Here is a 15,371-nt window from a genome sequence, read left to right on the forward strand (position 1 = left end):
AAAAGCCTTTCCAGTCTCCTGGGACAGCCCCAGACTGCTAAGCATTGAGGTGGGTGTTTGCTGTCTCTGTGCTTGTGCCCTGGGGAAATAAGGTGAGGACACTTCTCCCCTGGGCACTTTGGATGGGGTTCCAGCGTCACCTGTGCTGGGGTGTCCCTTCACTAGCAATGGCAACACTCCTGCCCAGCAAAGCACCATGGATGGGCAATGTGGGACCATATCCCTGGTGCCACTGACATCCCTGCAGTGTCCAGGACAGGGATGTGCCAGAAGCCCCTTGGGAACCATCAGCCCTATGTCCCCTCCCTGTGGGAGTCCCAAGGCTGATGATGGTGTTTCTGCCAGAACACACTGCTGCAGTCCAGCACAATCCCATATTGTTGTTGTTGGAGCTGATAGCTGTGGGACAGATTGGGACCCACAGGAGCTTCTCAGAGCTTGGAGCTGCTCCCCAGGTGATCAGGTGATGCTCAATAGTGCCAAAAGTGTGAGCAGGTGATGACATCTTGGCCATTGAGCAGGGGTCCGACATCCCAAGTGCAGCAAAGCAAAGGAACTAAGCCATTTTTTGGCTGGTTGTCCACAGACGTGATGTTTTGGGGGCTGTGGTTTGTACCCAGCCATGACCCCTCACACCAGTGCATTGTCTTAAGGTGCTGGGACTTCCCCAAGGCCCAGCTTTCTGGAACAGGGCTGTTTGCAGCATGACCCTGGCAGGCTGGGGGCAGAAGCCTGAGATAACAGGACCTGGCTCTGCCGCAGAGCGGAGTGAGTGATGTTGCTGTGACACTTATGGGAAAGCAGCTCCAGTGGTGGCAGCTTCCCAACTCTCCAGGGTCAGGTTCTGAAGCTCCTTGGTAATTTTGGCTTTACAGGACACTGAGATTTAGTACTTGGAAGCAAACTGCCCAGGGTCAGGATGGAAGCGGTGATGGCTGTTTCTGAAGCAATGGGAATTCACATGTCACATGCCACCTTTCTCTTTCTGCCTCTTAGGGAAACTGAGGCACAGGGAGGTACCACACCAAACCCTGGGCTGCCCCTGCCCCCAGGGAAGCTCTTCCCAGCCAATTTCCAGTCTCCAGCTGCCCTAACTGGGCCATCTGGCTCTTGTTCGGTGTCAGGCCTGTAGCCAAGATGCCCTGTCAGCTTTTTATGCCTTATTTCTGTCCCCCCTAAAGCTGCTGCAGCCAGAAAAAAAATAGGACCAAAATATCGATGGATTTGACATTTCCCCCCACTCCAGTTGAGTCACACTTAGTTAAGAGTTGGGCAGCAGCTGCTGAGCACAGACCTCACCTGGGCTCACCACAAATTCTACAGCTCAAAGGAAGGTTTTATATCAAGTGATGCTTCTTTGGGGCAAACTGGAACTCTAGGAATTGCTTCTGGCCCTTCTGGGGGCTTTGGTCCCACATGTGACCACAATGGGAACTGTTTTAAAGAGCCTGAAGGCACCAAGAGTGCAGGGAAATGCTGGCCCAGGGCTGGAAGAGCTTTGGCACCATCGTAGCTACATTTGGGGACTTTGGTTTAGGCTAGTAAAACCAAGTCACCACAAAGCCAGGCTAAGGAGAGAGACATGGAGGAAGGTGAGAAGGAGGAAGAGAATTCAGTGCCAGGGAGAGAGTTTTGTTTGAAGATTTATTGAAAAATGCAATACAAGAAGCAATACTGAACATTTAGGTCTGCCTAAACACTATGGCAACTTTCCCTTTGATTCACTATGAAAATCCAAAATAACAGCTCCCATCACTAGTTGATCTAGAAAGTTTTGCCAACTTTTAAAAGTTCCTATTTTTATAAAGAGTGTAAATGCCTAACCTAGACGATTCACAATTGCCTTAAAAAATTTTTACAAAGCTCCTTCATCTTCTCAACTAAATAATTTTTTTTTGTTTGTTTGTTACAAGTTTTATCTCTAAGGCTGGGACGCTACCACCTCTTAAGGTAATGTTACAATTAGGAAAATCAGCAAACCACAGTGTATTAAAACCAGAAATCAGTCAGCCCTTTGCTAACACATCTCTGTTGGTCAGGGATTGCTACTGGGCAACCAGAGCTGCCATTCCAGTTTAATGGAGAAGAACAAGAGCTCCTTGCCTTCCTTTCTATAAAAACATTCATTCATATATAAATAGCTTCCATATAATGCATATTATACAATCAAGACAGTCTCTGGGTGAATTTGTGGAGTGGGAAGAGCTGGGAAGATTCATATAAATAGACCTTACTTAGCTGGTTTGTTCCTAGAGCTGACACAGCACACTCAAGAGCCAAGGATTTTAAATCCCACCAGAAGTGGGAGTGGGCAGCTCCACCACGGCCTTGGCTGAGGGTGAGAGAAGCTTCTTCTGCTTTTAACTTTTATCTTCTTCCCAGGCTCCCATCCTGCTCCTGGGCTCGGGCACCGTGTTGGCAGGAGTGAGGCTGGAAACCCCTGAGGTCAGACAGCAGGCAATGGTAAAGGGCACATGAGGCCATGACTTGTTTGAATTACTCCAGGAGAAACGACAACTCAGCGGGGGAAGTGTAAAAATGGACAACCTGGAAATAGCCACCCAAAATCCAAGGAAAAAATAAAAATAGGGTTTTTCTAGTCTACAGGCCCTTTAACAAGGGATATCTGCAGCAACAGTGACCACATCCTTTTGGAAAGGAACCACCTCTCCTGCCAGCAGGTTTCTCACCCCAGAAATCCCCTGGAGTGTTTTGTCCCACTCATTGTGCTCAGGGCACAGGACACCCCAAGGGAACACCCACGGACCACAGTCCACTAAATTCTCCTGACAGCCTTTGAGTGCTATGGACAAACTCATCATGCTGGCTCTGCCTGGTAAAGCCCAGAAATCCTCTCAGCCACTGCTCCACGGGCCACTTCACTCTTCAGGTGTCTGTTGCAAGTGAGAAGGAAGTGGCAAAGAACTCAGTTCCCAGAAAAAGGACAGTGACAGAGGGTGCTCAGCATGATGGGTGTTTAAGGCAAGCATTACCCAACTAAGCTGAGAACAGCAGAGACTCAGACCTCTTCCAAGGCCTGCGTAGCAGAATAAGGAAGGAAAGGGCTTTTCAGACATGGATAGACTTAATCTCTGCACTACAGCCCAGGAGTCCCTAAATCCCCAGAGCGTGATGCCCTGAGGGAGGCAGAGTATCCCAGGCACCAGAGCAGCCCAGAGGCAGCTGCCAGCACGGGAAGGCTGGAAGCTGAGCAGGACCCAGGGCCAGCAAGGCTCAAATAAAACCAAAATCCAGCACCTCCAGCAGAGTCTCCAATCAATACTGGCAGCTTAATTAAAATTGCACCTGAAGCTGAGAAGCTGCACGAGCCCCAGTATAGTTCCAGGGCTGATTGCAGCTAAACAGTGAACTCATTGCAGCCTGAGCTAAATCCAGTGACTTCTGAAATACATGATTTAAATTTAAAACTGGAGAGCTTTTATCTTTATTGCCATATTTTCCCATCCTCACCTGAGGAGCAGAGCACTCCCTGCCCTCAGCTACCACTGTGCCACACTATATATATGTGTGTGTATTTGTACATGAAAAACAAAATCACAACCTCAAGTGGACTAAAGTGTTCACAAGTGTCTGGGCAGACTCTTTACAGAGCTTGGTTGGTTTTTTGCTTCTTGAATTTAAATGGTAGAAGGACAAACAAGAAGGCAAGAACATTCCCATGAAGCTTAGAGAGCAGTAGTGGGAGCACATCCACCCCTGAAGTCATGTTTTTGCATCACCCCCTCTGTGCTGGAGATGGCCCTAGGGGTCTGTAAGCTCAGCCTCAAGATTCAGACAATCACCCTGATATTTCATTCCAGCAAGAGGGTCATGAAGCCAAATCCTGACCTGTAGGCCAGTGTGGAAGAGAGAACATCAATACTTCCCATGTGGTTTGGCTCTACCACGAGCAACACCTGACACCTCCTAAAATTCCTTGTTCAGCCTCTCCAAATACAGCTTGCAGGCCTAGGAAGAATTGTCTAAAGGAGTTTAAATTAAATGATAATAGGATACACGCTCTGGGAAATGGGTAACGTGTTCAGCTTTAAATAGCACTGTGAGGGAAGGAAAAAACCCCAACCCATGACTTACAAAAGAAAACAAAAACCCCTCCCTAATTTAAAAATCATGAACACAAACAAGTGAAAAACTATGACATTGAAAAGCTTGGTTCCTGTGAATGCTGCATAAGCCTACCTTAATAGCATCCCGAGTCCAAACACCTTAAACACACACTTCTAAGGGCTTTTTAATTTAATGGCACCTAGGAAACACAAATGGGCGGGGAGCACTCAGCAGAGACACACGGGAAGAAGGCAAGATGCTATCACAGTCCTCTTAAAGCTCTAAAATTCACAGTATAAGATACTTGAAGCAACTTCCAGTATTCCTTAAATCTAGTCAACTATTCAGATGAGTGCATAGGCTACACCACAAAACCATACTGTGATCACACGTCAGGGCTGGAACCCAGTGGGGAGGGAGCTCGGAGCAGCCCAGGGGTTGCAGCAGGGCTGGAGCTCTCCAGAGCTACAGAAATAAGCTAGAGGCAATGGGAAACGCTGCATGAAGTCTGACTCTTTAAACTGACTCTCCTGGAAGAAGGACCCACGGCTTTGTGAAGGCGCATACAGGATCCCGCACTGGGAATATGCATGGAACAGCTCCATTATCCCTGACGAGGCAGAGGGAATACAAGTTAAAACAGGGAGCCCTGGAGCCCTGTGAGATGGGATTCTGTGTCTGAAGAGGCTTTGTGTGATAGGGAATGCAAAACTGAAAACCTGTAAAAAAATATTAGAAATATTTTATAAGTTAGAAATATGGCATATCTCTGTTGCAATAGATAAAAAAAATCCAAACCAAACCAAAACAAAACAAAACCCTATATCCAATAGGATCTAGTGGACTCTGGAAAAATCCCAAGTAAAATGTCAAAGCACAACTCTTAATAAATGATATGAATGTCTCTGAGTGTCAAGTCTGAAATCTGAGGTCTTTGTGCTCCAGGTAGTTTCTTGGTAGTTTTGCTGGGTTTCGTTTTCCTGGTGTTGTAGCAGGCAGGAACATTTCCTAGCAAGAGAGGAAGACGGTACATTTCACTACCAACAGCAACATGCTGGAGAAGACAGGAATCTGCCTCCCTGAAGTGGATGGGAACTGAATTCAGGTGAGTTACCACCAGTAGCAGGTGAGAGGTGGCTAAAGGGGACCCAGGACAGTGATTCTGCACAAGGGTCTGGAGCAACAGGACAAGAATGTCAGAGGGCAGGGTTAGATGTGATATTGGGAAGGGATTTTTCCCTGGGTGGGTGGTGAGACCCTGACACAGGGTGCCCAGAGAAGCTGTGGCTGCCGCTGGATCCCTGGAAGTGTGCAAGGTCAGATTGGACAGGGTTTGGAGCATCTTGGGATAGTAGAAGGTGTCCCTGCCCATGGCAGGGGTGGGACTGGATGAACTTTACCGTCCCATCCAACCCAAACCATTCCAGGATTCTATGATCAGTGGCATGGGGCAGGATGGCCTTTAAAGCACTGAGGCACAGCCAGAGCTCCAGGATTCCTTTAGCAGCTCCTTCCCAAACTTATAAAAAATGCAGGAAACAGGATTTCCAGGCAAGCTTGGGGTCCAGCTCAGGGGTTACTGGGCACTGACATGGGCAGGGGTCTATGTGGCACCTACAGCTGCTCCATGTGCTCCCAGCACATCATGGATATTTGGGAAGGCAAAGTAGCCTCATGGCAGGAGCTGTGTAGCTTTTAACCCATTTGGGCTCATTTCCACAGGATTAGGCTGTCTCTGACTGCCTCATCAGCCTCCACGGATCTATCAGGAACAGCCTAAGCAGGACTCGGCAGAGAACAATGATCATTTTACTTCAGCTCTGACCCTCTTTACCCAATCTCCTGTGCACTGAGATCAATCACCCTTTGCCCTCACCTGAGGTGGTCTCTACTCACACAGCCCAACTACTCCTCTGCAATCTCTGTCTCCTGGTGCACAACCACTTTGGTCACCGACATGTCTGGGTGCTGCTCCTTGGCAGCCTTGATCGCCTGTGCCAGGACCTGAGGGACAGCATGGGAGAGCACAGGTTAGAGCATGTCAGAGTGACAGAGCATGGCATCCACCATCCCCAAGGGCACAAGTACCTTCTTCTAACTCCAGGGTGTAAAAAAGCAAAGTAGATGCGCTTGATAGAATTACAGGAAAATTACAATCGCAAGTTGGAAGGGATCCACAGGGGTCCAGTCCAGTCCAGGCCCTGCCCAGACCCCCCAACAACCCCACCCTGGGCATCCCTGGAGCTCTGGCAGCCTCGGGGCCGTGCCCATTCCCTGGGCAGCCTGGGCAGTGCCAGCACCTCTGGGGGAAGAACCTTTCCCTGAGCTCCAGCCTAAACCTCATCTACCATAGGGAGCAGAGATCAGACCTGCCCCTCAGGAGGAGCTGCAGACCCCACAGAGCTCTGCCCTCAGTGTCCTCTGCTCCAGCTGAAGACACCGAGTGCCCTCAGCCACCCCCTCTATGGCCCTTCCTGATCCTTCCCCATCTTCAGAGCTTCCTTTTGAATCTCTCTAATTGTTTTAGGTCTTAAATTGTGGTACCAAATGCTGCCCCCAGGATTTCAGCCACATACTTTGGTGACTTTTATTGCTATTATATTATCTCTGAAAGGAAAAGCACTATTTGAAGAATACCCCCATCTCTCCACTGCCCCATGGCAGAAGATGGATGAAAGCAATTAAGCATAACCTGCTTATTCTTCCGGCAAGTGTGATAGGCACATCTCAGACATTTTCTGTTGGAGTTAATAAACTAGATCTTGTCATAAGAATATTTTCCACCCCCATGATACTTGTGACTAAATTTAAATTGAAAGTATAATTCTCTGATGACAAAATCATCACTTCCAACACATGCAAGAGGCCAATGAGGCTGAGTCATCAAAAAGGTTTCATATAAAGCCAAAGAGATGTAACACAGGTGCTAAGTGCTCTGAAACGACTTCTGGCACTACAGAATAGCAATAGTGCTTCAAAGTCATGGGAAATGGAATGCAGATCAGCCAGATGTCAAGCAAAACTTTTATTTCACATTTTTATGGATTTTTTGAAAAAGCCTACAACTGTCCAAAACAATTCTGGAATCAAAACTTTGCTGTTCATCATAGAATTTAGCTTTCCTGGCTCAGCTGCTTAATGTCAAAAAGGAATTTATTATTGACATGGAATAGCTTGATTGGAAATGGATCTAAACCCTCATCCTATTCCATCCCCTGCGATGGGCAGGGACACCTTACACTAGACCAGGTTGCTTTAAGCCCTGTCCAACCTGGCCTTAAACATTTACAGGGATGGAGCAGCCACAATTTACAAAAATATGAACTTTTATCTTTACCCCAGTAAAATTTCCCTGGTTCATTTTTTGGTCACAATGTCTTTGAACAGGCAGCCTGACTGATTTTTGCCATCTCTGGGAAACTCTTCTGGATCTTATCCGTGCTCCTACCTGGTCATGGTCTACATCTGCATCTCCTGTGATGACAATCCTCTTCTCAATCCGTGTCTCTGAAATACCACCTTTCACAGTCTAAAACAGAAGGAAAAGCTGCTCTTAGTATAAAAGTGCAGAGACATTAGAGCTCACTGGGGCTGCCTGCCTAAAGACGGTATCCAAAAATAGTGTCACCAAATAGTGCCGTTGTACCCAGCATTAGAGTCACAGGGGAAGCTGCTGCTGCTCAAGGAAAAGCTGTCATAGAGTTATTTTTTACAGCTGAACCAGGGAAGAGCTTCTCCTCACACTACAGCTCTTCCTGCTGTCCCACAGGACAGTCAGAGTCCATGTCCAGACTGTGCTGCAATTAATGCACAATCCACAGATTTAACACAGGCAGAACTGAACTCTTCGTGCGTTGCTCCAGGTACTAATCATGTATTTGAAAGGACCTTCCAAAACCTTTTTTCTCCTCTCATTCATCCCTGTCCATCTCTCCCTCAGGCTGTTGGTTAAACTGGTGTTTTGTGGGGCTCCCTGGTGTTACCTTGGTGATCTGGGTGGTGGTGGTGCTGCTGGTGGTTTCTGAAGTGATGGTCTGGGCAGTCAGCAGGATGCCAGGGTCTAAATCCCCATTGCCACCATCTGTCTGTGGGACACAAGAACAGACCATCAGTCCCTGAGCAGTGGGGACAGAAGCAAAGGCTCCACATGACCAGAGCCAGACAGAGGACAATCTGAGGACAGCAGCTCCATCGTGTATAAGACACAAGTCAACCTGTGCCTAGGTGCACATGAGCTGGGGAGGTCTCTGAAAGCTCAAAGTCCCTATGCTTTAAGGCTGGAAAAGCAGAGATCCTTCAGGGAGGACCTGTGACACCCCTCAGACCCGGGGCACGGGGATGTACCCAAATCTGAGCATGCTGCTGGCCCAGCAGCACTAGTCATACCATCCATGCCTGAACCATGACAGGAGACCAACACAGACACCAATCCCAAACTCCACCTGCCTCCATCCATAGAGATCCAAGAGCACAATCTTATTCAGAAGGTAATTGTCACCCTTCCTCCTTCCTGACAACACCTTGCACATCCCTCACTTCCTGCTCTGCAGAAGCAAAGAATGTCCAGACATTTGCTGAAACAGGAATAACTTTTAGAGCTGGTTCTTGGATTTCACCCTGTCTGACTTAACCACTCAAGGTTGTCCAAAAATCCCAAACTAAGTTATCCTGGCCAGCTCATCGTGACTGTGCTGTCCATGTCCCCACTGGGCAGCGTCCTTGCTCAGCACTGGGACAATATCTGGAATTACCACAAGGTGGGACCATTTTCCACAGTTTGGAAGAGATCTCATGGCACATCACATCCTGTGCACACATGGCTGACTGATCCCAGCCCTGGAGAGATCACTTTTCCTTTCCATTTTCCAGTTAGAGCAAAACTCCTCCATCCACCTACACACTTGCTGAAAGCCAGGGCAATGCTCACCACCGTTGTCTGAATGATCCCTCTGGTGCTGCAGCTGGGAGGATGCAGGACAGCCACAGCATTTCTCAGGAATCCCAAATTATACAATCATGAGATTCCTGCAGTCACTTCACCGTAACAGCAGAGCACAGGCTGCTGCTGACAACCACAGTGATGGCAAAGCCAAGCTGACACAGGCTCCAAAATTTCAAATACATGAAGAATGGCTGGGAGGGATGGGGGTGTTCAGCCTGAAGAGGAGAAGGCTCCAGGGAGAGCTCAGAGCCCTTTCAGGGCCTAAAGAGGCTCCAGAAGAGCTGGAGAGGGATGGAGGGACAGGACACAGGGAATGGCTCCCACTGCCAGAGGGCAGGGCTGGATGGGAAATTGGGAAGGAATTGCTCCCTGGGAGGGTGGGAAGGCCCTGGCATAGGTTGTCCAGAGAAGCTGTGGCTGCCCCTGGATCTCTGGAAGTGTCCACGGCTTGTCAGGGCTTGGAGCAGTCTGGGATAGTGGAAGGTGTCCCTGCCCACAGCAGGGGGCTAGAACTGGGTGAACTCTTAGGTTCCTTCCATCTCAAACCATCCTGCCATTTTGTGATTAAAACCTTCTAAAACAGCATTGAATCCATATCTGCATATCCTCTGCTTCATAACATTGCTCCACTAAGATTTTTACTTTCCAGTCAACACACACCCACTGAGGTTTCATTTTATAGAAAACATTTGGTGTTTAACAACCATTTCAGTCTTGAAACCTAAGGATGACCAAATAATTTATAAACCAAGTTCTGAAGAGGCAAAACCAGCTTCTTTGGGTGATCTGGGAAAACGAAACAAGTCATTTATTGCAGAAAAAAAGGCCAACTCAGGTTAACTCTGTACAGAAAGAGCCACATCCTGAAGCCACGAGTGGCTGAAGATAAATTCTGTTTGCAAGCACATCTTGAAAAAATAATTACTCTTCAGGGATAGCAAAACCACTGCTCCTCTAAAAATACCAGATACACCTGGAAATAATGTCCACAGCATCAGTTAATGCCTGTGCTGCACCCAGACATGCAGACAGGCAGGTGCTGCTGTCTCATCCTGAGGATTCGGAAACAAAATGTTTACTTGGGTTTAATTAAGCCCCTGGGAAATTTATCAGGACACACCTTACCTGTGCAGCTTCATAGGTGATGGTCTTTGTCTCTGTGTGGACAATAGGGACTTCCTTTGTGGGAATTTCACTTTTGACAGCGCTGGACACATCAGAGATGGTGACAGTCTGTGTCTTCACTAGCGGGGGCTGTGAGACAGGGTTAAAAACATCTTGTAAACAGCCAGTTCCCATCTCCACATCCTGACTGGGCTGCTGGCAAGTGCTCTGACACTGATCTGATAAAAGTACTGTGGGAACCAAGGTCAGCCTGGAAATCTTTGGGTTTAAGTCTCTGGAACAACACACTGCTCCGAGGGCAGCAATCAGGCATGAGGATTAGACAGGCAGCAAAATCCTCCAGCCCCTCCCCACACTGTGGACTCTGGTCAGCCCAAACCAGGCATTAAGGGTTTAACAGGTGTGTCACAACACCACAGACACTGTCTCCACTGATTCTTAACTTTCTAATTACCAGAAGCTCATTGCCAGTTGCCAGGAGAAGATGACCCTCATCTGCTGATGCCAGTGTCAGGATTAACACCAACCATGGGCACACAAAGACTTTATCACAGTTGAGTAGCTTTATCCTGACCTCAAGAGTAATCCTGTGTTATGAAAAATCCTCATCAAATCTTTAACTTTTATTAAATCAATGTCAGATAAAACAGGAAGAAAAATAAGGGTGGAGAGAAATCAGTTGTTCCAACACCTGATGATTATCCAGAAAAAGACAGAGTGAGTTCAGAGCCACTGCTTTCCCAGAGAGCTCGATTTCTGCCACCATCCCCAACCCTGCCAGATGCCACTGCAATCATCAGGGGGAAACAGGCATCTATTGAACCAAAAGCAACATCAACACTGGAGCAGGCAAAAATCCCTCCCACAGTGAGGAACATAAAGGGACACACTGGACAGCATCTCAAATTTGCTCTGCTGTGCTGAGAGTCAGCTGCCAGTCCACCTGGAGCCAGCAAACTCCTTAAGGAGCTAAAATGACATTATTTTTGAGCCTAAATATTGCATTTTCATGGGAATGCCACAGGATGCTTCAATCCAAGAAGAGCAAAGGGCATTGCACTGTGGCAACTGTACTTCATGCAAAGATAAATTGAGAGGGACTTGTATTTAATGCAAAGACAAATTGACAGTGGCTCATATTTAATTCAAAGATAAATTGAGAGGGGCTTATTGCACTGACTGTGGAAGATTCACCAGCTCATTAGCTCCAAGCACAAGTCCAAGCCAAGCAAACCCAACTCCTATGCGGGTCTGTGGCATCTGCTTGCTGCAGTGTTTGGGTTCCCACTCCAAAGGAAGCTGGGGTGTGGGGTGCAGGAGCTGGGCTCACTACCTGGAAGCAGAGAATGAGCTCCAGCAGCCTGTTAGGAGCATCTGGGTTGGGACATTCGCCATGTGGCTTTCTAAAGGCAAAGCTGTCTTCACCATCCTCTGCCACCTCCTCCTCCTCTCCTCCCCAGAGCTGCCAGGGAAGTGTGGCAAGGCTGGGTGGGGGCTCCAGCTCAGAGAGCTCCGAGTCCTTCTCCACATCCACACAAACCCCCTTTCCACATGTCAGGTCCTCCTCGCTGGCGGATCGGCTGGGAACCGCCTCCTCCTCCTCCTCCTCCTCTTTCTCCTCCTCCTCCTCCTCCTCGCTGCTTAGGGAGGAAGCACCAAAGTGCCAGCTGGCAGAAGGCTGTGAGGCGGGTGGCACTGGAGTCTCACTAAAAACTACCGACTGCCTTGAGCCCTCCCATGCAAAGCCAGTGTTAAAACTGCTCCACTCTGCCACTGCAGCCACATCCTCTTGGGAGAGAAAGTCACTCATTTTCTAAAAAGAAATGGATAGACAAAAAAGGCCAGAGAGAGAGAGAGAGAAAGAGAGCAGGGAGTTAAGGAGAGCAGGAGGTCAGAAGGCATCAAGGCAAAACATCAGGTTCTTATCATATATCACATCTCCAGTAACACATGCAATAGTGCGGCTGGACACTGGAAAACCTCTGTGCTGTACTCAGTGCATTTACTGACACAGCCTTCCTGGTACATTAATAATCCACTCTCCTAAATTCTAAAGAAGTAATAAGAAAACAACTCTCTGCACCTAGAGGAAGCGCCATCGCTAAATGCTTTTTGTTCAGTTTGGAATAATTTCAGTGTATCAATCAGTGTATCGAGAAGACTTGTGCACATCCAAAACTTCCGTGGGCAACAAAACCCACCAAAACCATCCCCTGATTCTGCTTTTAACTCCTTGAAACTGTTGCCTCACTTTCTAACAAGATTCCCTGGGCAACCAAAAAACTGTAATTTGTGTTTAAAATGTGAGGCCTGAAGCCTCTGAGTTATCTGGTATGATTCATTTTTTATACCCCAGAGACTTTCACTTTGACTGACCTCCTCTCACAGCACAGCTCAATGGTAGGATAAGAGCAGGAGCTCTTTTTTAAAGTATAATTTCAATAAATTACTCTTCCCCCCTTTCTCATGGTATTTTTCAGTTCTCTGCTTCTTTATGTTGCAGCCAGGTTAGCTGTAAGCTTTCTATTTATTAGAATTTCCAGCCTCTTGTGCTTAAGTTGTTGGGATATTGCTCAGCAAAATGCATTTAATAGGACTGGAGGGAGAACAATCAGCACTGAGATGGGCAGGTCAGACTGTGCCCACAGGGAACGGCTATTTCTGATCCAAACCCACTTCCACATGTTTCTCCAAACATGGAGAAACTTGGAGACCTCAAGGCAGTTTGCAGTTTCCTCCCGAGGGGCAGCTCCCATCCCTGCCCTGGGACAGGGACAGCACCAGGGCACGGCTGGAGCTGGGCCAGGGCAGGGCAGGCTGGAGCTCAGGGAAAGGTTCTTCCCCCAGAGGTGCTGGCACTGCCCAGGCTGCCCAGGGAATGGGCACGGCCCCGAGGCTGCCAGAGCCCCAGGGATGCCCAGGGTGGGGTTGCTGGGGGATCTGGGCAGGGCCAGGGGCTGGGCTGGATGATCCCTGCAAGTCCCTTCCCACTCAGGATATTCCATAATACCATACCCAGATCCCACCCTCATTTCCTAACGCAAGACTCTACACTGCAATATTCCACAAAATAGAACATGAATGGGGTTGTCAGCTGTGGACAGCCATGTCTTGTTGGTTTAAAACTTGAGTTTATATACTGCCAATATGCTGACGTTCCCTTAATTATAGCTGCTAAGCCTTGCAAATTATTCATGGGACCTTGAGAAGACACAGCTCATCTTCTGGGGTTTAATGGAACATGCCTTAGGAGTGAGATTTCCTTATCTAAGAGTTGGAGCACTACTCAGCCAACAGGAGAATCACAGATAAAAGAAAGAAGAATAAGCAACTACAAAAACACTGATATATTTAAAAGGCAAAAATCTGTATACAGTCAAAACAACCTCCCAGTTCCCTTTCACAGACAGATAAAATCATTTGCATTTTGGAAGCATCTTGTATGATAGATGCAAAAAGGAAGGGAAAGCTGGAATGAAGCCTGTGCCACACATATTCTCATCACCAGTAGAGCCAAGTGCAGCAGCAAACATGCAAGCTGGAAAGACGGAATGAAATCCTGATAAGATCAACTGATCAGAAACACTTTTTGCCTTGCCTTCCTATTCCACTTAATATTATTAAAAAGATAAACTAATGGGAAGGTATTTGTTTCTAAATAAAGTTATCTATGTAAAACTCCCCCATAGCAATTTCAGCATTTGTCACAAATTCTGATCTTATCAAGATTTGTTTTAAATTGCAAATGCCAAAGCACACCTATGTTTAGGGTTCAGATTTACAGAGTTCCAAGCTCACCTTGAGACCCTGGCAACCTGACAGATACCTGGACTGCCAGCTACTCATTTCCAGGGACATAGCCCCAAACCAGTGAGGCCTAAATCAAGCACAAAGCAGCCGAACACAGAGTAAGTTAAATACAGGAAGAGGATGCAATGCCCCAGAAGAAACAAACTGACCCAGACATGAATGCAACTAAAGCGTCATTCTTGAAATACAAATCTTTCTGCCTCTGAAGATACAGCTGAAGCATTGCAATGAAGTGACACACAGTAATTCAGACTGGGGATAAATTAATAACAGGCTTAATTTCATGTTTGACACCAGTGGCCAAAAGAATTTATTTTTCTCAAAAAATGGTTTTGTAGAAATTGGTTTGCTTGCATTTTTTCAAGACTCTGCTGTTTTGGATCAGGATCTATTTGTATGATTCAGCTGCCCTGTGTTGTCAGAGTGGATTTTTTTTTCATGCTGCTGCCTCTTTCTGTTGAATATTCCACTATTCCCATCCCATATCAGACTACTATTCTGCAGAAAACTCAAGGAGTGCTAAACTTATGTCAGCTGCCAGTTACTATTAAATAAAAATTGCTAAAACCATGAAGTTGTAGTGCACAGTAACTGCCTACAACCACATGAAATGCTAGGAATCCCAGCTGGTTAATACTTCCCAGACCTGTTGTTTTCCAGCATGGCAACGGAATTGTTGACACTGTTATTAGGTTATCCCCAAACAAGGATCCACAGAAGCTCACAGGCTCGGTATGACTGTCTAGGGATGCAAAAGGAGATTATGTTGCTTTGTAGCAAACCACACTCACCAGAGAGCACTCCCAGATCAACTGATGCTCAATCTCACAGCTGGCAAAGCACTTAGATAAAAAGTATTATAAAGCAGAAAACAAGAGATCCTTATTTTACAGTACCCACCACTGCCTTACCAAACTGCTTTGCCTTAAGATAAAAGTTAAAAATGTTCAGAAGCTGTTCACAACACCCTGGCAATGAAAAGGATTGACATTACCTAGGGATTTGTGGTTTTCAGTGGATTTTCTGACTGCCATTGATCTGATCAGAACATCCTGACCAGCCTACCTGACCAACCCCAAATGACAGACAAATAAAAGAGGTTTTGACCAAAAGCAGAAGTAATGCTAGAAAACACATAGTGTGCCCAAACCTTCAAAAGACTAAATTCTGTCATTAACAAGAATTCAATATATTACACAACACACAGCAATCACCTCCAAACACTACATCAATGTCTTGGCAACAAGAAACAACCCCAAGATCAAGACTTAAATTATCAAAATGAGGTTGTTGGGCAATACGATTCCTCTGCCCACCCCCACTGGTCTCCTTTCCCATCTCTTTTGCGGGACAGGTACTCTCCCATGAAGGGCTCTTTATTCCAAAACCCTCTGCAGAGAACAAAGTAGTGGCATTGCAAGAGCTG

General features: G+C 47.0%; 1 protein-coding gene across 36 annotated transcripts in view; it reads right to left on the bottom strand.

The window, feature by feature from the left end:
- Window positions 1–1,630: 1,630 nt before the first annotated feature.
- The window catches only part of EPB41 (erythrocyte membrane protein band 4.1), a 94,837-nt gene continuing 81,096 nt past the window's right edge, over window positions 1,631–15,371 (bottom strand). For 25 of the 36 annotated variants that reach the window (XM_072918020.1, XM_072918005.1, XM_072918012.1 and 22 more), the window contains 6 exons: window positions 11,469–11,948; window positions 10,136–10,264; window positions 8,052–8,153; window positions 7,517–7,597; window positions 5,945–6,072; window positions 1,631–5,076 (listed from right to left, as the gene is read on the bottom strand). In XM_072918020.1, coding sequence (XP_072774121.1) covers window positions 5,974–6,072; window positions 7,517–7,597; window positions 8,052–8,153; window positions 10,136–10,264; window positions 11,469–11,948 — 891 coding nt within the window. In that variant the 3' untranslated portion in view covers window positions 1,631–5,076; window positions 5,945–5,973. The remainder of the gene's footprint in view (window positions 5,077–5,944; window positions 6,073–7,516; window positions 7,598–8,051; window positions 8,154–10,135; window positions 10,265–11,468; window positions 11,949–15,371) is intronic. The other 11 variants (XM_072918017.1, XM_072918027.1, XM_072918034.1 and 8 more) reach the window with 5 other exon arrangements.

Source organism: Taeniopygia guttata, chromosome 23, assembly GCF_048771995.1.
Source record: "Taeniopygia guttata chromosome 23, bTaeGut7.mat, whole genome shotgun sequence".
Taxonomy (NCBI): Eukaryota; Metazoa; Chordata; class Aves; order Passeriformes; family Estrildidae; genus Taeniopygia; species Taeniopygia guttata.